A 24,575-nucleotide genomic window follows, 5' to 3' on the forward strand; every position below is an offset into this window, starting at 1 on the left:
CTAGTATTACCAACCCAAAGTTAAATTACAGTCTAGGCTATTTTTTATAGTTCATTTGACTTATTTACAAGTCAATCAGGCTTTTTATAACCTATAACTCACCAAATACTTCACCAGGCTTAGGAGCTGAAAATGCAATGTTAGGGCTAAAGGCTAAAAGAAGCTGTTTTTACTCACTCTGTCAGGTAGTTTTAGGTCTCGGTATTTTTTCCAAGATTCTTTGCACAAGGGAACACAACAGTATGGTCCTCCCATTGATGAGACTCGAAAAAGACCACAAAAAGTGGCCTTATTTGTTATTTTCTTCTGTATTCCTATTAGAGATGTGGATTTTTACCAACAACATGGCTGCCAAGAGTAGTTCTTTTTCTCTCCGAGGGTGGCGCTTCAAAAACGACGAAGGTCTATAGTAAACTAAATATATCTGATCTACCCACTCTGTAGCGGTAAAAAAACACATATGTTATCTTAGATGGCACTTTAAACAAAAAATTTAAAAGAATTTTCTCAATGGCTCTGCAAAGGAAATTAATATCTAATTTATGTTATATAAGACGAGCCTGTTCTGTTATAACTTCAAGAAATGGGTCAACCTACCCTATTGATGATACAGTCTCAGGATTAAGTGATGAGCAAATACAGGTATTAAGTTCCTTAATTTGTATTTGGAGCATTCTAGACTAGGCAAGCCTATTAGTTCTCTTAATTTCTCCTTGATGAGTTTAAAGTAATGATATTTATTACAGTACCTTCTATATTTGTTAAGCTACAGGAATGGCCAGAAAGCTTTAGGCCTATTTTTGTGTATATAGCTGGGATTTGGGTCAACCTAAAAGAAGTTTTGCAATTTTGTTAGGCTATTTTTTAAATTAGCTGAATTGGTTGTCATGAACCAACTGCTGATGAGGAAAATCAAATAATGTAAGCATTTGGGTAAATATTTTGCTGCTTATATTATTGACTTATGAATGAAGTGAACATATGCCTACCACTTGATGCCTTTTTCTATGCACTTTACAAATTAAAAAAAAATCATTTTTGTCACAAATGAATCTGGTAAAATTCTACGAAATCATATTATTGAGTTAGGAATAAAGTGAATACACCATTCGATGCCTTTTTTTATGCTGATTATGAATATAATAAGCATTTATTGGATATAGCCTTTATAGGCTATACCTAACCTAACCCTGAATTGGCCTATATAGGGGGGGGGCTAAAATTCATTTCCGATGGAAATGCTTATTATATTTGTAATCAGCATAAAAAATGGAATTGAATGGTGTATTCACTTTTGTCCTAACTCAATAATATGATTTTGTAGAACTTTACCATAAATTTTACCCCCACCTCTATATATACCAATTCAGGGTATATATTTGCACATAAACATACCCCTCATTTGCATCAGAAATAAACTACCCACCCCCCCCAAAAAGTGCAAATATATAGCCAACCCTGAATTGGTATATATAGAGGTTGGGGTAAAGTTCATTTGTGTGGTGGATAAACAATTGAAAACTGGACAGTCCCCAGGTAAAGACAGAGTCACAGCAGAAATGCCAAGACAATTGTCATTCCTTGCATAATCTTGTGGATCAAATTCTTCAAGACAATGAGGGAGTTAGAAAAAGTGCCTAAAGATTTGACTAGAAGCACCCTGGTGAAACTTTTCAAAAAGGAAATGCCACAAATTGTGAATACCTGGTGTGGTATCTGCCTCCTTTCAATCCCAGGAAAGTTGTTTGCTCTCATAATCCTCAACAGAATAAAACCACATCTTGACAGACACCTATGTGAGCAGCAACATGGCTTCCATCCAAACTGCTCCTGTACTGACCTCATATTTGTCCTCAAAATGCTGATAATCATCAACACTGATAATCATTGACTTCATTCTCTACAACCAATGGTATCAAACTTTCTGCCAAAGTGACAGTTAGGGACCTAGATTTTGCAGATGGCATTACAATGCTACAGTCATGCAAACAACATCTGCAAGAGCTTCTAAACAGGGTCAGCAAAAAATCAAGCCAACTTGGCCTAAGAGTAAATTGCAGAGATGACGTAATGACTATTTGATACTTTGTTAAGAATAAAATAAATTTCAATTTTGGTTTGTGATTAACCAGAACAAGTTAGGTGAACACCATCTTCAGTAGGCTCAACTGCATATGGAAGTTGAAAAATTACTCAACAGCAGTGTCATCCCAGTCCTCCTTTACACAGCCAAAACCTGGAGTTAGAACCAACAACAGAAGAAGAGAATCCTCGCATTTGAGAACAATTGTCCTCACAAAATTTAAAATTTTTATTGGTCAGACAGAATCACAAGTGAAAAAGTCTGCAAATCTGCCAACCAGCCTCTTGTGACTGACATCATTAGAGCTTGGAGGTGGAGGTACTTGGGCCATTTTCTCCAAATGCAGGACACTCAGATCCCAAAAGCCACTTTACATTAGCACCCAAACAGAAGTCAAAGACAGGGAAGACCTCAGACCATTTTGAAACAAACATTCCAGTCTGATCTATGCTTCTCTTCAACCTAATTGGGAAGACATATACACAGCTGCCCAATTCAGAAAAAATTGGCAAGTTTGGCTGGTGGGACAGGCAGATCTAAGGTAAGGTAATAACAGGGATAGGTATAGATGTAAGAATTGAGTGTAATTCCATTGCAGGAGTCAGATTCAGCAATGACTTGGTAGAAAAATTTGTGGCAAAGCTATCATTCAACATATCAGCAATACCTTTTGGATTAGTAACCTTGGTACTGTTCTCTTTGTTAAGATGAGGGATATAACCACCAGAGACGTAGAGACATAACCACCACAATATTTTTGATTTGTTTTTTATTCCACAGCAATCAATTCTTATGATGTAAAATTAATAAAAGAAAATCATTTTTAGTTGATAAAAATATGAAATAAAATTAATAGCAGTATCACCCAAATTAGTCAGTAAAAGTGAATAGTTAGCCATAGAATTTATTGCTCCCCCAGACGTTTTGGTTAGTAATACCTCTGAATGTAAGCCCATAAAATCAACAAACTGTTGTTTACAGCCTAGGGCTATATCCAGCCCCATTAAGGGCTGTATGGGGGGGGGGGGTTAAGATGTATTTGTGATACACTGCTCTATTTGGGGGGAGGGAGTAAATCAATCAGCTTTTAAGAATGAGATAAGTAAGAATTTAAGGTAGTTGGCTGTGCTTCCTTCAAATGTCTACCCCTCTCCTTAGCCTTCACTGTGGAATTTTAGGTGAAATTCTGATATTACTTAGGAATTGGTTTAACGATAAAAAAAATTGTTGGTTTGTATAATTGTGACAGTAATATAAAATGAAATTATTTTTTTCAGTACTGTAGCTAGTTCAGAAATAGAATCTTCAAGTAAGAATATTTTTGTTGTATTAGAACTAGATTTGACCTAATACATATTCACTTGGCAAGTTGTAATTTGTTAGTATAATAATTTTGTGTAACAAATTGATAGACAACCTAATTTTTACATTATTTTATTAATCTTATTCCATTCAGTGTTTCTGTGCAGAAGTACTTTGAAATCTGGTATCATTTCACCTGGTTTGTCAACATTGATTCTAAAGTCTGCTTTTTTTTTTAATTGTTGGTGACAGGATGGAAAGCAGATGAAAAAAAGTAATATAGTGTCTGATTCCTTATCCAATGCTCTTTTGCATAACAAGTTGACCTATAGTTCTCACTGCTGTCATAATTCTACCCTTATTCCTTCCTAGTAGGACCAGATATAATCCTGTGCTAAATTTAAAAGCTTCCTGATTTTGTGGTGTTGCCATTATTTTCAGTGCTCATTTCTCATCAGCAATAGCTTCACATTGCCAGTTAAAAAAAAAAAAAAAAAACAACAACAAAGTAAACTTTTCTAAGCTATTTAGTTTTTTTTTTGGGGGGGGGAGGGGGGTGGTTGGGTAAGATGTGTAATTTCAATAACCAGGTTTTACCCTTCAAAAATTTGCTGAAAAATTGAGAATAATATAAAGAAAATGGGAGAGATTTTTTTTAAATCCCTGAGAGTAAGATGCTGTGCTAGAGTTTATATTTCAAACAGATTTTTGGTTGTTGTAGACAAAAACTTAGGAACTAGGATTAAACTGTGGCTTTTATGTCTATCTATCCCCAAGCCACAGATAAAAAATACCTCCCATATGTTAGAAAATTTCGTGGCATAATACTAGGTCTGTACCCACACAACCATTTATGAGTTCTCAAGAACTTAGACTTTCTCTTCTTCCAGACTTGTTTAATGTAAATGAAGTTATCTTCAATCAATGTTAACCATCAGGAATGTCTTTTTAAACCTATGCACAAACCCATTGTGAATACAGCCCCAGCCATTTAAACATTTGCCTCTCAATTACTTGAACTATCTGTCTTGGCTTTTCTCTGTCTACAATTAGCCATGTCTTGATGCAACCTACTGCAAAATACTTGATAACTTCAATTCAAAATCAACGTAGGCCTACAGATAAGGTTGGATTTGTGGTAAAACTTGATATAATAAGAATTTAGTTTATATAATATATAAGTTTATATAATATATAAAGTTTATATATTATAAAAGTTTATATATTATAAGTTTATATAATATATATAATATATAATATAATATAATATATAAGTTTATATAATATATATTATGATATAATAAGAATTTAGAAAGATAGAATTTAGTTTTGCAACTTAAAAATATATCTTTGTCAAATTGTTTTTTTTGACAGATTTGTGTAAATATAAATGAAAACAACCCAAAAGTGCACTGCACCATGCCAGGGGGGGGGGGGGGTCCAGATCCACCTCTGAGTCTGAACTGCTACTCAGACTAAGCTAAAAAATTAAAAAAAAAAGAAGTGCCTTATATCAATGCTAACATACTCAACAAGAAAGATATGTTTCAGTGAATTCATTTTTCAGGTTTTCAAAAAGAAATTCCAGCTGAACTTCTCATTTCCTTAATTATTTTGGATAAGGGGAGATTTTAAATGCACATACACTATTTGGAATTTGTATTTCTGATATGATTGACTGTTTTCTAAAAAAAACCACCCCTTTGGTGCTAAAGAAACTATGATATATAGTATTTTTAGATAAACAAATTTTGGCTTTACTATGGGATACCCTTTTGCTCTATCTAGATTTGTGCATGTACCTTTTAAGTTCTTTCTTTGATAACTAGTTTTTTTTTTGTCATAGTGATATTTAGCCTATTCCAGTGTGTTTGTAAAAAGACTGCTTCTGTTCTTTGTTAGACCTGATTTACATTAAGCAAGCTATGTTACTCTGATAAGTAAATCCATAGAATATAATGTATTTTTTTTTTTTTTCAGCTAAGAAAAACTGTTTTGATTTGTTTCAAAAGGAGTTGGCACCCAAAGCTGCTCTTATTGATAAGCTTGATGACTCCATAGAATATAATGACTCCATAGACTCCATAGATGACTTGACTATGACTATAACTATAATAACTTGACTTGACTATAATGACTCCATAGACTCTTGATGACTCCATAGAATATAATGTATTTATTTTTTATTTATTTTCAGCTAAGAAAAACTGTTTTTGATCTGTTTCAAAAGGAGTTGGCACCCAAAGCTGCTCTTATTGATAATCTTGATGACTCCATAGAATATAATGACTCCATAGACTCCATAGATGACTTGACTATGACTATAACTATAATAACTTGACTTGACTATAATGACTCCATAGACTCTTGATGACTCCATAGAATATAATGTATTTATTTTTTATTTATTTTCAGCTAAGAAAAACTTTTTTTGATCTGTTTCAAAAGGAGTTGGCACCCAAAGCTGCTCTTATTGATAAGCTTGATGACTCCATAGAATATAATGACTCCATAGACTCCATAGATGACTTGACTAGACTATAACTATAATAACTTGACTTGACTATAATGACTCCATAGACTCTTGATGACTCCATAGAATATAATGTATTTATTTATTTTCAGCTAAGAAAAACTGTTTTGATTTGTTTCAAAAGGAGTTGGCACCCAAAGCTGCTCTTATTGATAAGCTTGATGACTCCATAGAATATAATGACTCCATAGACTCCATAGATGACTTGACTATGACTATAACTATAATAACTTGACTTGACTATAATGACTCCATAGACTCTTGATGACTCCATAGAATATAATGTATTTATTTTTTATTTATTTTCAGCTAAGAAAAACTGTTTTTGATCTGTTTCAAAAGGAGTTGGCACCCAAAGCTGCTCTTATTGATAAGCTTGATGACTCCATAGAATATAATGACTCCATATACTCCATAGATGACTTGACTATGACTATAACTATAATAACTTGACTTGACTATAATGACTCCATAGACTCTTGATGACTCCATAGAATATAATGTATTTATTTTTTATTTATTTTCAGCTAAGAAAAACTATTTTTGATCTGTTTCAAAAGGAGTTGGCAGCCAAAGCTGCTCTTATTGATAAGCTTGATGACTCCATAGAATATAATGACTCCATAAACTCCATAGATGACTTGACTATGACTATAACTATAATAACTTGACTTGACTATAATGACTCCATAGACTCTTGATGACTCCATAGAATATAATGTATTTATTTTTTATTTATTTTCAGCTAAGAAACACTATTTTTGATCTGTTTCAAAAGGAGTTGGCACCCAAAGCTGCTCTTATTGATAAGCTTGATGACTCCATAGAATATAATGACTCCATAGATGACTTGACTATGACTATAACTATAATAACTTGACTTGACTATAATGACTCCATAGACTCTTGATGACTCCATAGAATATAATGTATTTATTTTTTATTTATTTTCAGCTAAGAAAAACTGTTTTTGATCTGTTTCAAAAGGAGTTGGCACCCAAAGCTGCTCTTATTGATAAGCTTGATGACTCCATAGAATATAATGACTCCATAAACTCCATAGATGACTTGACTATGACTATAACTATAATAACTTGACTTGACTATAATGACTCCATAGACTCTTGATGACTCCATAGAATATAATGTATTTATTTTTTATTTATTTTCAGCTAAGAAAAACTGTTTTTGATCTGTTTCAAAAGGAGTTGGCACCCAAAGCTGCTCTTATTGATAAGCTTGATGACACCATAGAATATAATGACTCCATAGACTCCATAGATGACTTGACTATGACTATAACTATAATAACTTGACTTGACTATAATGACTCCATAGACTCTTGATGACTCCATAGAATATAATGTATTTATTTTTTATTTATTTTCAGCTAAGAAAAACTGTTTTTGATCTGTTTCAAAAGGAGTTGGCACCCAAAGCTGCTCTTATTGATAAGCTTGATGACACCATAGAATATAATGACTCCATAGACTCCATAGATGACTTGACTATGACTATAACTATAATAACTTGACTTGACTATAATGACTCCATAGACTCTTGATGACTCCATAGAATATAATGTATTTATTTTTTATTTATTTTCAGCTAAGAAACACTATTTTTGATCTGTTTCAAAAGGAGTTGGCACCCAAAGCTGCTCTTATTGATAAGCTTGATGACTTTCCTGAAAGAAGAGTAAGTATTTTGTCGTTATTTTATTGAAAAAAGATGCTTTTATAGCTATAAACCTTATACAAAATGTGTATATCAGATTTATAAGAAAGATTATGATTAATGGAGAATAATCATTCCATTATCTGCCTAAATTTCTGTCATTTATGATTAGTTTTTCTTTCCATAAGCAAAACGTCTTCTTGCGAGAATTAGGGACAGCCCCCCCCCCAAGATTCAAAAATTCATACAAATATAAATGAGAAGCTGCTCCTGAAAAAAATAGGAGATTTTCGCTCCCCCTCTTTTTCCAACCAGAATTTTAGGTGGCTTTTAAATTAATCCGTTTATTTTTGTTTGCCTTTTTTCATTTACGAACGGACGTTGTTGAATAAGTAGCTTGAAAGTTACATCTTTTATTAATAATTAATAATTTTATAATTAATTAATAATTTACGGGGCCCGAGTCTTTTTTTTCTATGGTATGGAGGGCGTGTGATTTAATACTACTTATTTCATTCTGAGCAAATTGTTTTTTGTATAATTAATTAAAAAAAAGAGAAAAAAAAATTTTCAAAGAAAAGTAAAGGCCATATTAAATTTAAGATCAGCAGAAATAAAAACCCATAATAACTCAAAACCCAAATCAACCAGAAATTACTATTAAAGAATGTGAAACCCAAAATGAACAGAAATTAAATGAACTATCATTAAAAAAATAACATAACTAATTATATAAATGAATAAACAAGTAAAACTTAAATTGAATATGAAAATGAAGCTAAAAACGAACAAAGATCTTTTACTGTTCATGTATAAATAAAACACAAAACGAACAAAAATTAAATAAACAATTATTGCAAACAAACATTCAACAGGTACTAATATACCTGAATAAATAAATCTTAAAATGAGTAAAACCAACATATGCTGTAAAAATCAAAAAGTTATTAATTTCATCTAGTTATCTCCAAATTACCTGGCTTATAAGGTAGTTTGCTCAATGTTCTTTTTTTTTTGCTGAGGCTTATCTAGAATTAATTAATAAAAACTTTCCGAAAAAGAAGTTTTTCAAAGAAAAGTAAAGGCCACGATAAACTTAAGATCAGCAGAAATAAAAACCTATAATAATTCAAACCTCAAACGACCAGAAATTATTATTAAAGAATAAATGAAATTGAAAACAAACAGAGCTTAAATAAACAGTCAGTGCAAACAAACACACAAAAGACGCTAATATGAATGAATAAATAATCTTAAAACGATAAAACGTAATTTGAATATGCCAATCAAGCTTAAAACAAACAAACATTTATATTGCGAATATAGATAATATATTGCAAATATTCTCTTTTGTAGTTATTTTAACATTGAAATAAAAATTACAGAAAAATAAAATTTTGAACTTATGGGATTTCAGCAATTAATTTTTTAGAAGAGTAGAATATTTTTATTTATAACACGTACATAAATAAATGTCACAAAACAGCGCACATGCCTGGTGGGATACTTTAGCGCTGAAAATATTGCCAACGAAAATACACAGCCATTTTCTAACTAAATTTTACAACATATATCATTATATATCAAATATTCATTTTAATTTTATTCGTTCTTTCCAAGATTGTTCAAGACAAATATAGTTTTCCGTATGAACAAAAGTTTGATTATGGGATGGAATGGAATAGAATTTTATTTTAAAAATTTCTTTCACAGCATGTTTGCCGAATATGAATTTTATGTAAAAAAAGCACTATATATGTATATCTCAAAGGCACTATATATATATATATCTCAAAGGCACTATATATATATATATCTCAAAGGCACTATATATATATATATCTCAATAGGCACTATATATATATATATATATATATATATATATATATATATATATATATATATATATATATATATATATATATATATATATATATATATATATATATATATATATATATATATATATATATATATATATATATATATATATATATATATATATATATATATATATATATATATATATATATATATATATATATATATATATATATATATATATATATATATATATATATATATATATATATATATATATATATATATATATATATATTTTTTTTTTTTTTTTTTTTTTTTTTTTTTTTTTTTTTTTTATATATATATATATATATATATATATATATATATATATATATATATATATATTTTTTTTTTTATATATATATATATATATATATATATATATATATATATATATATATATATATATATATATATATATATATATATATATATATATATATATATATATATATATATATATATATATATATATATATATATATATATATATATATATATATATATATATATATATATATATATATATATATATATATATATATATATATATATATATATATATATATATATATATATATATATATATATATATATATATATATAAAGGAAATCCTTCATAATTCGCGTTCAATTAATATGCGTAAAATTTACTCAAAAAGTCAAAAATGAAAAAAAATTAATAGATAACAATAAAATTAAAGACTAATTTTCCTGGTTATTATACAACTCAACAAAATTTGGTACAAAACTCTTGCAATATCTTTCATGTTTAGCGGGGATGGGAGTCAGTCTGGGAACTTTTTGGGATTTTGTCTGTTGTTGTTTAGGATGGTCTGTTGTGGGTGGGAGGGGAGGGTTCGGGAATGATGGAACGTAATCGTGGAACAGACAGGGCCTTGGTACTGAAATGAAGGCATAGGAGGTTCCTTCTCTCGGCCAACATGGTGAGCTTGAACTTACCTAGTAGATAATGATATGGAACTTTCTCTTCACCTTTTATGATTCTAAGTGCTTGTTTTTGGACACTTTCAATCTTATAAATATGTTCTGAAGAAAGATCGAAATGCTGCAGTGGACAAGCATATTTCTGCATTGGCTGGAGAAAAGAACGATAAATCGGAAGAAGATCCATAGGGGGGCAGGAAAATTTCATCAAAAGTTTAGAAGGGAAACCGTAGGGGTAGCTTGTTTTAGGATGTTTTGAACGTGTGTATCCCACTTCATGCCATTAGTAATTGTCATCCCAAGTAGTTTAATGCATGTGACAGATTTGGGGAGAAATGTGGTTAGTGAAAGAAGGGGGTGATTTTAAAAAATTAACTGTCATGAATGAGGAATTAGTAACCTTAACTTTTTATCTTCGAGAAAAAAACATCCAGCGTGACATTGTCAAGTTATGTAATAGTTCAACTTTTAATATTTCGTCGACAAACCTCAAGTGCAGACAGGTCGTTCCCATACTTCCATCGCTCTGTGTGGTCAGTCATGAGGCTATTCACCATTATAAGAAATAAAATTGGACCCATCAGAGTTCCCTAAGGCACCCAACAACAGATAGGAAGGGGATCGGAATAAACATTTTATATTTAAGCACTTGAAAATGATTTGTTAAAAAGGAGGCAATACTTTTAACTAGAAAGGGACTCACTTGAAACTCCGCCAGCAGTTTATTTAAGAGGATCTTGTAGTCAATTAGGTTGAACGCCTTCTGGAGATCAATTAATAAAAGATTCAACCAAGTATGCTTTCTGAATGCTTTCGAATGCTTTCGAATACCAAGACTGTCGAATGCTTTCTGGAGATCAATTAATAAAAGATTCAACCAAGTATCAGGGTTTTCAAGGTTTTTAAGAACGGTGTCAAGAAGACTAACAAGATAGTGTGAAGTAGATATCTCCTTCAGGTTTCCAAATCGTTGTAAGTCAATAAGATCAAGAATCTCTGCCTTTAACAAATTCGCTATGAAACCCTCGTACATTTTTGAAAAATTGGGGTTAAGGGGATTGGTCGTACTCCAGTAAAATCGTTCACGCCTCCCTTCTTTTGGATTGGAGTAATATAGCCCAGCTTAAAAACAAGACGGGTAACATCCGGAATCACTAATATCATTAAAAATACTAACAAAGGGTGTTGATAGTTTATCAGGGAATGCTTTTATTAGATCAATTGGGATATCAATGGGACAAATACTAGTTTTTTTTCAGTTTCTGTATTTTTTTTCTATTATTTGCTTCGCTGAAATTTGCGGGATTTTATCTTTTGGAGTTTCAGGGATTAGCTGGTTTTCCGAGGGAGGGAGGAAAGTTTCCACAATGCAAGCTAGGTGTTTATTAAGCTCATTGGCTGTCTGTTCAGGCGGATCATCCAGAAGAAAATCAAGGTTCTATTACGACCGACCCCCTATTTCTTCCACTTTCTTAAACCATTGCTGAGGTTTGCTCTGTTTAAAGTAATTTAATTTATTCTTACCATAACGCAAAGCAGCACGACGTATTTCTCTCTTAGTTTGTTTACGGAGGGTTGAGGATTCCCCTTTCTTTCCAAGGCGAAAAATTTTTAGTTTCAACCTTGTTGGTAACATCTGGGAAACAATTTTGGTAATTTGTCACTAGATTTGTTTGAAACAAAATAACCTTTGAATTAAGATTTACACACGACAATACATCATCCCAACTCTCGGACGTAATCCAAGATCCAAAATAAAAAAGACCTTGACTTGTTATTGGGCGGTACGAAAATTCAGAAATTCAGTAATTTGTTTTGAAAACTAGCAGTGGTTTCAAAAGTAGCATGAAATGATAGCTACCACCGAGGGGGAGGGGAGGGGTAGTTGGAATATTGTAGAAGGTTTAAAGGTTGGTGCAAATAACATCCAAACTGGTTCCACCTTTTGTAGTAGGGAAATCAACAATTTACTTATGCTTCTGATCATTGCACAGATAATTAAGACTTAGTTCGTTCGCGTCTCCTGCTATAAAAAAGGGGGGGGGGATGACTGCCTTCTTTCCTAACTGTAAAAGTCGTAAGCCTACTACGTTGTTGGCGCATCCCTGACAATGAATTATATTACAAATTTAAAATTGTTATATATCAAATATTCACTTTGATTTTATTTGTTCTTTCCAAATGTTCTAGTAAAATATAGTTTTCTCTACAAACAAATTTTGGCTACCACCCCCTTCCCTAACTGTAAAAGTGTAAAGCCTACTACGTCATTGGCGCTTTACTGATAACAAATTATATTACAAATATAAAGTCATTATACATCAAATATTCTGTTTAATTTTGTTATTTCTTTCCAAGACTGTTCAAGACAAATATAGTTTTCACTACAAACAAGAGTTTGGCATCTGTCCCCTTCCCTAACTGTAAAACTCTGAAGGCTACTGCAAAATCGGCGCTTCACTGACAACGAATTATATAATAAATATTTTCTTAGTAGTTACATTACAATCTTGAAAATGAAAATTATAATGGAATAAAATCTTAAACTGATAAGTTTTCATCGATTGATCATTATATATCAATCAATCAATCAATCAATCAATCAATCAATCATTTTATTAATACTAAACTGTATTACAAATATCTATATCTAGTATTACAATGTACTACAAATATCTATATCTTACAAATATCTATATATCAAATATCTAGTTTAATTTTATTACGGTAGTTCTTTCCAAGACTATTCAAGACACACATAGTTTTTTGTAAAGCGCCAATGAGGCATTAGGTTTTAGACTTTTACAGTTAGGGAAGGAGGCATTACTCAAACACTTGTTTGTAGTGATTTGTGCTCTTTTTAAGCTTGATTGCATATTTAGTTTATGTTTTTCCGCTTTAAGATTTATTTATTCATTTATATTAATACGTGTTGTATGTTTGCTTGTTATGATTGTTTATTCAATTTCTGTTTGTTTTGAGTTTCATCTATACTTCAATAGTAAAGGATTTTTGTTCGTTTTTACCTTGATTTGTATATTCAATTTAAGTTTTACTCGTTTATTCATTTATATAAGTAGTTGTGGTATGTATTTTTTTTATGATTGTTTATTTAATATATGTTTGTATTGGGTTTCATTTATTCTTTAATAGTAATATATGGTCGTTTTGAGTTTGAGTTATTATATGTTTCTGTTTCTTCAGATCTTAAATTTAATATGGCCTTTATTTTTCTTTGAAAAAATTCTTTTTCTTAATTTGTTTTTTAACTTAATTTCTGTTTGTTTTTTATGTCCAAAGGTTTCAAGTTTTTCAACGTTCCCCATTTCAAAATCAATTTTTTTTTCAAAATTAAAGTTTCATCTTAGTATCAAAACTAGTATCAATGTAGCTAAGTAATAAGGTAAACAAAGCATCACAAGCAAAAAAAAAAAAAAATGACCAAAGCAACAATAAGCAACTTGCATAACTTACAGCCCATGCCCCGTAAATAAAAGTTACCCTGTCAGTCAGTAAATCATAGGCAGCGCGTTAGTGCTGCCTAAGTAAAGAACGATGTGGGCACAATGTGTGTTTTTTTTGGTTCTCCATACCCGGGCACTTCGTATCAAAGGAGTTGTCGTATAAACTTCGAAAAGGGCTCATTCGATTGGAAGTTGGAGTAGTGCCCTTTTTAATAGTCGAAAGGGATTGGAGGGCAACTAGCCCCCCCCCACGCCCATCATTCCCCCAAACACAAACACTCCCCCACAACCCGCAGGGAAAGGGTTTTAAGTTATGCCCTGGGGGCATATAAGGTTTTTACAGAAGGCGTTGTCGTAGAAACTTCAAAAGAGGCTCATTCCATTGTAAATTCAAAGGGCTAGTGCCCTTTTTAATAGTCGAAAGTGATTGGAGGGCAACTAGCCCCCCCATGCCTGTCTTTCCCCCAAACACAACCAATCAAAATAGGGAGAAATCTGTTTTGTTCTGCCTAGTTAAGTTTAAGTTGTCAAATGCGTTTCTGTGGAGAAAACTCCCCCACAACCCTCAGGGAAAGGGTTGTAATTTATGACCTGGGTGAATACAAGGTTATCATAGAAAGTGATATCGTAGAAACTTCAAATAAGGCTCATTCGATTTGAAATTCAAAGAGCTAGTGCCCTTTTTAATAGTCGAAAGTGATTGGAGGGCAACTAGCCCCCCCCCCCCTCCACGCCCATCATTTCCCCAAACACATCCAATCAAAATTTTCACATAGCCATTTTATTAAACGTAGTTGAAAGTTTTGGAAATTCGGTCTTTAAATATGACAACCCCGCTCCCCACCAAAGCCCTCGGGGCAAGGGTTTTAAGTTATGCCCTGGGGGCATATAAAGTTTTTATTGAAAGCAAAGTCGTAGAAACTTCAAAAGCGCTCATTCAAGCGGAAATCGAAAGGGCTAGTGCCTTTTTTAACAGTTGAAAGTGATTGGAGGGCTACTAACGCCCCTCTCACGCTCACCATTTTCCCAAACACATCCAATTAAAATTTTGAGTTATCTATTTTGTTCAACGTAGGTGATAGTTCTGGAAATTAGGTCTTTTAGGATTATAACCCACTCAGAGCCCTCAGTGCAAGGGTTGTAAGTTATGCCCTGGGGGCATATAAGGTTTTTATAGAAAGTTCTGTCGTAGAAACTTCAAAAGAGCTCATTCAATTGGAATTGAAAAGGATAGTGCCTTTTTTAATAGTTGAAATTGATTGGATAGTGACTAACGATGTGGGCACAATTTGTTTTTTTTTGGTTCTCCATATCCGGGCACTTCGTATCGAAGGAATTTTCGTAGAAACTCCGAAAAGGGCTCATTCGATTGGAAATTGGAGTGGCTAGTGCCCTTTTTCATAGTCGAAAGTGATTGGACGGTAACTCGCCCCCCCACGCCCATCCGTCCTCCACACCCATCCCATACCCATTTCGAGAGATCCAGTTCGTTCCGCGTAGGTGATTTTCACAGCTTAAATATGTTTTTAAGGAGGACAATCCCCCACAACCCACCGGGCAAGGGGTTTAATTTATGCCCTGGGGGCATATAAGGTTTTTATAGAAGGCTTTGTCGTAGAAACTTCAAAAAATGCTCATTCGATTGGAAATTCAAAGGGCTAGTGCCCTTTTTAATAGTCGAAAGTGATTGGAGGGCAACTAGCCCCCCCCCCCCCCCCCCCTAATTCCCCCAAAGACAACCAATAAAAATTTTTAGATAGCCATTTTGTTAAGCGTAGTTGATTTCCAGATGGAAAACATTTTTGAGGAGGACACAACCCTCAGGGCAAGGATTATAAGTTATGCCCTGGGGGCATATAAGGTTTGTATAGAAATCTTTGTCGTAGAAAACTTGAAAAAGGGCTCATTCGATTTGAAATTCAAAGGGTTAGTATCCTTTTTAGTAGTCAAAAGTTATTTGAGGACAACTGACCCCCCTATAACGCACACCTTTCCCCCAAAAATATCCAATCAAAATTTTTGGAAAGCCATTTTGTTCAGTTTAGTAGAATTTTTTAGACATTAGGTCATTATGTATGACAACCCCTCCCCCCACAGCCCTCAGGGCAAGGGTTATAAGTTATGCCCTGGGGGCATATAAAGTTTTTTATTGAAAGTACTGTCGTAGAAACTTCAAAAGAGCTCATTCAATTGGAATTGAAAAGGCTAGTGCCTTTTTTAATAGTTGAAAGTGATTGGATAGTGACTAACGATGTGGGCACAATTTGTTTTTTTTGGTTCTCTATATCCGGGCACTTCGTATCGAAGGAGTTGTCGTAGAAACTCCGAAAAGGGGTCATTCGATTGGAAATTGGAGTGGCTAGTGCCCTTTTTAATAGTCGAAAGTGACTGGAGGGCAACTAGCCCCCCCACGCCCATCATTCCCCCAAACACATCCAATCAAAATTTCGAGAGAGCCATTTTGTTCAGCGTAGTTGATTTCCAGATAGAAAATATGTTTTTGAGGAGGACACTCCCCCACAACCCTCAGGGCAAGGGTTTTAAGTTATGCCCTGGGGGCATATAAGGTTTTTTATAGAAGGCTTTGTCGTAGAAACTTCAAAAAATGCTCATTCGATTGGAAATTCATAGGGCTAGTGCCCTTTTTAATAGTCGAAAGTGATTGGAGGGCAACTAGCCCCCCCCCCCACACCCACAAGTCCCCCAAAGACATCCAATAAAAAATTTGAGATAGCCACTTTGTTCAGGGTAGTTGATTTACAGATGGAAAACATATTTCTGAGGAGGATACTCCCCCACAACCCTCAGGGCAAGGATTATAAGTTATGCCCTGGGGGCATATAAGATTTGTATTGAAAACTTTGTCGTAGAAAACTTGAAAAAGGGCTCATTCGATTTGAAATTCAAAGGGTTAGTACCCTTTTTTATAGTCGAAATGGATTGGGGGGCATCAAGCCCCCCTCTCATGCCCACCTTTTCTTCAGACACATCCAATCGTAATTTTAGATAGCCATTTTTTTCAAAGTAGCTGAAAATTTTGGAAATTAGATCTTTAAGGATGACGACCTCTCCCTCCACATCCTTCTGTGTTGGGGTTGCAAGTTATACCCTAGGGGCAAATAAATTTGTTTTTGAAAATTTTGTCGTAAAGATTTCAAAAGGGCTCATTCAATTGGACACTGAAAGGGCTAGTGCCCTTTTCAATAGTTGAAAATGATTGGATAGCGACAAACGCCCCTCTCACGCCCACCGTTTTCCCAAACACATCAACTTAAAATTTTGAGATATCCATTTTGTTCAACGTAGTTAAAAGCTCTGGAAATTAGGTATTTTAGGATGATAACCCCCTCAGAGCCCTCAGTGCAAGGGTTGTAAGTTATGCCCTGGGGCATATAAAGTGTTCATTGAAAGAGCTGTCGTAGAAACTTCTAAAGAGCTCATTCAATTGGAAATTGAAAGGGCTAGTGCCTTTTTTAATAGTTGAAAGTGATTGGATAGCGACTAACGCCCCTCTCACGCCCACCATTTTCCAAAACACATCCAATCAAAATTTTGAGATATGCATTTTGTTCAACGTTGTTGAGCGTTCTGGAAATTAGGTCTTTTAGGATGATAACCCCCTCAGAGCCCTCAGTGCAAGGGTTGTAAGTTATGCCCTGGGGGCATATAAGGTTTATATAGAAAGTTGTTGCATAAATCATAGGCATTAGGATTATAACCCTCTCAGAGCCCTCAGTGCAAGGGTTGTAAGTTATGCCCTGGGGTATATAAAGTTTTTATTGAAAGTGCTATCGTAGAAACTTCAAAAGAGCTCATTCAATTGGAATTGAAAAGGATAGTGCCTTTTTTAATAGTTGAAATTGATTGGATAGTGACTAACGATGTGGGCACAATTTTTTTTTTTTTGGTTCTCCATATCCGGGCAGTTCGTATCGAAGGAGTTGTCGTAGAAACTCCAAAAAGGGATCCTTTAATTTGAGATTTTAAAATTTAGTGCCCTTTCTGATTGTCGAAAGTGTTCGGAAGGCAACTAACCCGTTCCTCATGCCCGACTGGTTTCCAAACACATCCACGCAAAATTTTTGGTCGGCCATGTAGCTCAACGCACTTGGAAGTTTTGGACCGAAGATCTTTGAGAATAGCAAAACCTTCCCCCACAGCTATCAGGATTCGATCTGTACTTTAAGCCTGAGGGCCATATACGGTTTTTTATTGAAAGCGTTGTCGTAGAAACTTAAAAAGGGCTCATTCAATTGGAAATTGAAAGGGCTAGTTCCTTTTTTAATAGTTGAAAGTGATTGGATAGCCCCTCTCATGCCCATTATTTTCCCAAACACATCGAATTAAAATTTTGAGATAGCCATTTTGTTCAACGTAGTTGAAAGTTCGGGAAATTAGGTCTTTAAGGAGGACAACCCCTCCCCCCACAGCCCTCAGGGCATGGGTTGTAAGTTATGCCCTGGGGGCATATAAAGTTTTTTATTGAAAGCGTTGTGGTAGAAACTTGAATAGGGCTCATTCAATTGGAAATTGAGAGGGTTAGTGCCTTTTTAATAGTTGAAAGTGATTGGATAGCAACAAACGCCCCTCTCACGCCCACCATTTTACCAAACAAATTGAAATAAAATTTTGAGATATCCATTTTGTTCAACGTAGTTGAAAGTTCTGGAAAATAGGTCTTTTAGGATGATAACCCCCTCAGAGACCTCAGTGCAAGGGTTATAAGTTATGCCCTGGGACATATGAAGTTTTTATTGAAAGCGTTATTGTAGAAAGTTCATAAGTGCTCATTTAATTGGAAATTAAAAGGGCTAGTGCCTTTTTTAATAGTTGAATGTGATTGGATAGCGACTAACTCCCCTCTCACGCTCACCATTTTCCAAAACACATCCAATCAAAATTTTGAGATATACATTTTGTTCAACATAGTTGAACGTTCTGGAAATTAGGTCTTTTAGGATGATAACCCCCTCAGAGCCCTCAGTGCAAGGGTTGTAAGTTGTGCCCTGGGGGCATATAAGGTTTATATAGAAAGTTGTTGCATAAATCATAAGCAGCGCGATCGCGCTGCCTAAGTAAGGAACGGGGACACTTGAGAACGAGACAAGAAACGGGGACTAAGTAAAGAGGAGGACACTCCCCCACAGTCCTCAGGGCAAGGATTTTAAGTTATGCCCTGGGGGCCTATAAGAACGATGTTGGCATGATGTATCATTTATTTTTTTTCTTTAGGGCAGGGCACTTCGTATCAAAGAAGTTGTCGTAGAAACTTCGAAAAGCGGTCATTCAATTGAAATTGGAGTGGCTTGTGTTCTTTTTAATAGTCGAGAGTGATTGGAAGTTTACTAGCACCCCTTCCACGCCCACTATTTCCCGAAACACATCCAATCAAAATTTTGAGATAGCCATTTTGTTCAGCGTAATCGATTTCCAGATAGAAATTATATTTTTGAGGACAGTCCCCCTTCGGGCAAGCCCTTAGGGCAAGGGTTGTAAGTTAGGCCCTGGGGGCATATAAGGTTTCTTATAGAAGGCTTTGTCGTAGAAACTTTAAAAAAGGCTCATTCGATTGGAAATTCAAAGGGCTAGTTCCCCTTTAAATAGTTGAAAGTGATTGGAGGGCAACTAATCCGCCTCTCACGCCTACCTTTTCCCCAAACACGTCTAATCAAAACTTTAAGATAGCCATTTTATTCAGCGTAGTTTTATGTTCTAGAAATTAGGTCCTTGAGGATGACAAACACCCCCCCCCCCACAGCCCTCAGGGCAAGGGTTGTAAATTATGCCCAGGGGATATATAAGGTTTTTATATAACGCGTTGTCGTAGAAATTTCAAAAAGGGCTCATTCGATTGGAAATTGAAATTACTAGTGCCCTTTTAATAGTCGAAAGTGATTGGAAAGCAACTAACACCCCTTCCACGCCCACCATTTCCCCAAACATCCAATAAAGATTTTGAGATAGCCATTTGTTCCACGCAGTTCAAAGTTCAGGAAATTATACCTTTGAGCAGGACACTCCCCCCACAGTCTTCAGGGCAAGGGTTATAAGTTGTGCCCCGGGGTTATATAAGGTTATTATCAAAATCTTTGTCGTAGAAACTTGAAAAGGGTTCATTTGACTTGAAATTAAAGGGCTAGTACCCTTTTTAATAGTCAAAAGTGATTTGAGGGCAACTAACCCCCCTCTCATGCCCACCTTTTCCCCAAACACATCCAATCCAAATTTTTATATAGTCATTTTATTCAACGTAGTTGAAAGTTTTGGAAATTAGGTCTTTAAGGATGACAACCATTCCCCCCCCAGCCCTCAGGGCAAGGGTTGTAAGTTATGTCCTGGGGGCATATAAGGTTTTTATTGAAATCTTTGTCGTAGAAACTTGACAGAGGGCTTATTTGATTAGGAACTCAAAGGTCTAGTGCCCTTTTTAACAGTCGAAAGTGATTGCAGGATAACTAATCCCCTTCTGACGCCACCTTTGATCCAAACACATATAATAAAAATTTTTATATAGTCATTTAGTTAAACGAACTCGAAAGTTTCAGAAATTAGCTCTTTAAAGATGACAGCCCCTCCCCCCACAGCCCTCAGGGCAAGGATTGTAAGTTATGCCCTTGGGGCATATGAAGTTTTTATTGAAAGCGTTGTCGTAGAAACTTCAAAAGGGCTCATTCAAGCGGAAATTGAAAGGGCTAGTGCCTTTTTTAATAATTGAAAGTGATTGGATAGCGACTAACGCCCCTCTCACGCCCACCATTTTCCCAAACACATTGAATTAAAATTTTGAGATATCCATTTTGTTCAACGTAGTTGAAAGTTCTGGAAATTAGGTCTTTTAGGATGATAGCCCCTCAGAGCCCTCAGTGTAAGGGTTGTAAGTTATGCCCTGGGGTATATAAAGTTTTTATTGAAAGTACTGTTGTAGAAACTTCACAAGGGCTCATTCAATTGGAAATTGAAAGGGCTAGTGCCTTTTTTAATAGTTGAAAGTGATTGGATAATGACTAACGATGTGGGCACAATTTGTTTTTTTTTTGGTTCTCCATATCCGGGCACTTCGTATCAAAGGAGTTGCCGTAGAAACTTCGAAAAGGGGTCATTCGATTGGAAATTGGAGTGGCTAGTGCCCTTTTTAGTAGTCTTAAGTGATTGGAGGGCAAATAGCCCCCCCACGCCCATCATTCCCCAAAACACATCCAATCAAAATTTTGAGATAGTGATTTTGTTCAGCGTAGTTGATTTTCAGATAGAAAATGTGTTTCTAAGGAGGACACTCCCCCACAACCCTCAGGGCAAGGGTTTTAAGTTATGCCCTGGGGGCATATAAGGTTTTTATACAAGGCTTTGTCGTAGAAACTTCAAAATAGGCTGATTCAATTGGAAATTCATAGGGCTAGTGCCCTTTTTAATAGTCGAAAGTGATTGGAGGGCAACTAGCCCCCCCCCCCCACACCCATAATTCCCCCAAAGACATCCAATAAAAATTTTTAGATAGCCATTTTGTTCAGCGTAGTTGATTTCCAGATGGAAAACATATTTTTGAGGAGGACACTCCCCCACAACCCTCAGGGCATGGACTATAAGTTATGCCCTGGAGGTATATAAGGTTTTTATTGAAATCTTTGTCGTAGAAAACTTGTAAAAGGGTTCATTCGATTTTAAATTCAAAGGGTTAGTACCCTTTTTAATAGTCAAAAGTGATTTGAGGGCAACAAGGGTTATAAGTTTGCCCTGGGGCATATAAAGTTTTTATTGATAGCGCTGTCGTAGAAACTTCAAAAGAGCTCATTCAATTGGAAATTGAAAGGGCTAGTGGCTTTTTTAATAGTTGAAAGTAATTGGATAGCGACTAACGCCCCTCTGACGCCCACCATTTTCCCAAATACATCCAATCAAAATTTGAGATATCCATTTTGTTCAACATAGTTGAGCGTTCTGGAAATTAGGTCTTTTAGGATGGTAACCCCCTCAGATCCCTCAGTGCAAGGAGTAGAAAGGCCTCTATTGATACAAACGGGGCACCATATATGGGCATAGAGTCCCTAGGGAGATGGTTTTCTCACTGAGAATAAAAAAACTGAATTTTTCTCACTTGAAAAAACAGGAATTTTCTCACTTTTATGGATGTTTCTTGGACGGTTATGAGTGTTGGTCAATTTATTTGATGTTTTTCATGGAAGTCAACAGTAATTCATGTCTGTTTTATGGTTTTTGTCAGTGAGAATGAAAAAACAGGATTTTTCTCACTTTGATGGATGTTTCTTGGACGGTTATGAGTGTTGGTCAATTTATTTGATGTTTTTCATGGATGTCAACAGCAATTTATGTCTTTTTTATGGTTTTTGTCAGTGAGAATGAAAAAACAGGAATTTTCTCACTTTTATGGATGTTTCTTGGACGGTTATGAGTGTTGGTCAATTTATTTGATGTTTTTCATGGATGTCAACATCAATTTATGTCTGTTTTATGGTTTTTGTCAGTGAGAATGAAAAAACATGATTTTTCTCACTTTGATGGATGTTTTCTGGATTATTGAGTCTAATGGGGAACAGGGTCATTGACACTTCGTTCAAGATCAATTGATTTGTTGTTGTTGTTATGGTTTTTGTCAGTGAAAATGAAAAAACAGACATAAATTGATGTTGACATCTGAGAAAAACATCAAATAAAATTTCCAAGAGAATTGTTTCCGGGGCAAAATTTATTAATATCTTTGGAGTTCGACCAGAAGAATTGTTTCCGGGGTGAAGTTTTTTTAATGTCTGACAGATGATGTCATGGTTGATTGATTTGTCACGAAAGGGGAATTAATTTGTTGTTTCTAAGGGAATTATTGACTCACGAAAGGGGAATTAATTTGTTGTTTCTAAGGGGAATTATTGATTCACGAAAGGGTTTCTTAGTAATTTGAAATGTGACAGAGCAGGGATGCCAAAAACAAAAGGAATACGCATAAATTACGTTTAGGGGTTATTTGGGCGATACCGTTTTAGACATTTTAGGGAATTATTTCTGCGAAACAGTTAGAGACATTTTAAAAGATGATTTTAAAAGATGTTTTAGAAGAGGATCTGAAGGTGAAACTCTGTGGTCGTTATAATACACAAGTTGTATTTGAACAGCGTTGTGAGGTCCTCTACCTCAACCCCAAAGGGCTCCGATCCCCCTACCCCAACCCCGAAGGAAGCCCCCGATCCCCAAAGGTTTCCCAGGCTCCCGAAGGAAGCCCCCGGTCCTCAAAGGTCCCCCGGCCTCCCAAAGGACCCCCGGCGCCCCAAAGGCCCCTGAGCCCCCATTTTTTAATACTTTTTTATGGCTTTATTATATCTTTTCAGAACAAGCTATTTTCTTAATGTCTATCCTAAACCCATTCTACAAGTTGAAGTAGCCATCCTTTTCACCCACAACTTTACTATACTGCTTTTTGTATATCTAATATAAAAAAAGCATAAAAGGTATATGCTACTATTATGTAATAACTATGAGGTAGATTTATATCTAAATATTCAAGCAAATCCCAAAGCCTACTAAGTGTCTTACCTTGGCTTACATAAGGTAGGCTATCAGTGGAAGTCATCAGGTCTGCAAAACTACCAATAGGGTAGCCTATATATTGATACTTTCTTTTAGAATCATTAATGTTTACCTTTAAACTGCTTCATGGTTAAAAGATCCTGGTATGCCAAAAATCCTAGTAACATCAAGGCTAAGCCTAGTCTAGCCAAGCTCTTTTCAAGAAGCATTCCTTAAAAGTATTTTTCAAAGAAAAGAGCTTTGCTGAACTTGGTTCTGATTTCTGTTTTGCTCGAATATACAAGGAAAACATTACAATAGAGATGACTAAGATTTTTGGGTTGACTCATAACAGACAATGTCTACAGAACTTGCTGATGAAGAAGCATCCTGAGCCTAATTTTCCTGGCCACATCAATTCTCAGGTAGGTTGACTAAGTTTTAGGATTGATATGTGACCACCAAGTTGCCTGAACTGCATTTGGAACTATGAAAAGCCATCTGTATGACTTTGTTGTAGTCTCTATGTATTAGTGGGGTAATGTAATTTCTTTTGTATGGCATTTTAGTGGATCATATATTAAATAAGAAAACCAAAAAGTATTCTGTATAACTTTATTCCTGTTTCTCTATAATAATTTGATGTTTAAAAATTGTCTATTGTTTTGACTTTATAGTGCTTTGTTTATAAGAGTAAATGACAATATTTGTTGCTTAGTCAAACAATGCTCACCCAAGTAATTTGTATATCTAATATAAAAAATCATAAAAGGTATATGCTACTATTATGTAATAACTATGAGATAGATTTATATCTAAATATTCAAGCAAATCACACAGCCTACTAGGTGTATAACCTTAGCTTACATAAGGTAGGCTATCAGTGGAAGTCATCAGGTCTGCAAAACTTCCAGTAGGGTAGCCTATATATTGTTACTTTCTTGTAGAATCATTAATGTTTACCTTTAAGCTGCTTCATGGTTAAAAGATCCTGGTATGCCAAAATTCGTAATGACATCAAGGATAGGCCTTGTCTAACGAAGCTTTTTTCAAGAAGCATTTCTTAAAAGTATTTTTCAAAGAAAAGAGCTTTGCTGAACTTGGTTCTGATTTCTGTTTTGCTCGAATATACAAGGAAAACATTACAATAGAGATGACTCAGTTTTTTGGGTTGACTGATAACATACAA

General features: G+C 34.6%; 1 protein-coding gene across 1 annotated transcript in view; it reads left to right on the forward strand.

Annotated features, from left to right (window-relative positions):
* The first annotated feature begins 485 nt into the window (after positions 1-485).
* The window catches only part of LOC148945542 (isovaleryl-CoA dehydrogenase, mitochondrial), a 102,999-nt gene continuing 78,909 nt past the window's right edge, over positions 486-24,575 (forward strand). Inside the window, exons 1-2 of the mRNA XM_089098610.1 lie at positions 486-642; positions 7,527-7,616. Coding sequence (XP_088954736.1) covers positions 511-642; positions 7,527-7,616 — 222 coding nt within the window. The 5' untranslated portion in view covers positions 486-510. The remainder of the gene's footprint in view (positions 643-7,526; positions 7,617-24,575) is intronic.

The sequence above is a fragment of the Artemia sp. Qi Xiang Cuo genome, chromosome 13 (genome assembly GCF_049724085.1).
Source record: "Artemia sp. Qi Xiang Cuo chromosome 13, ASM4972408v1, whole genome shotgun sequence".
In the NCBI taxonomy this organism is placed as follows: Eukaryota; Metazoa; Arthropoda; class Branchiopoda; order Anostraca; family Artemiidae; genus Artemia; species Artemia sp. Qi Xiang Cuo.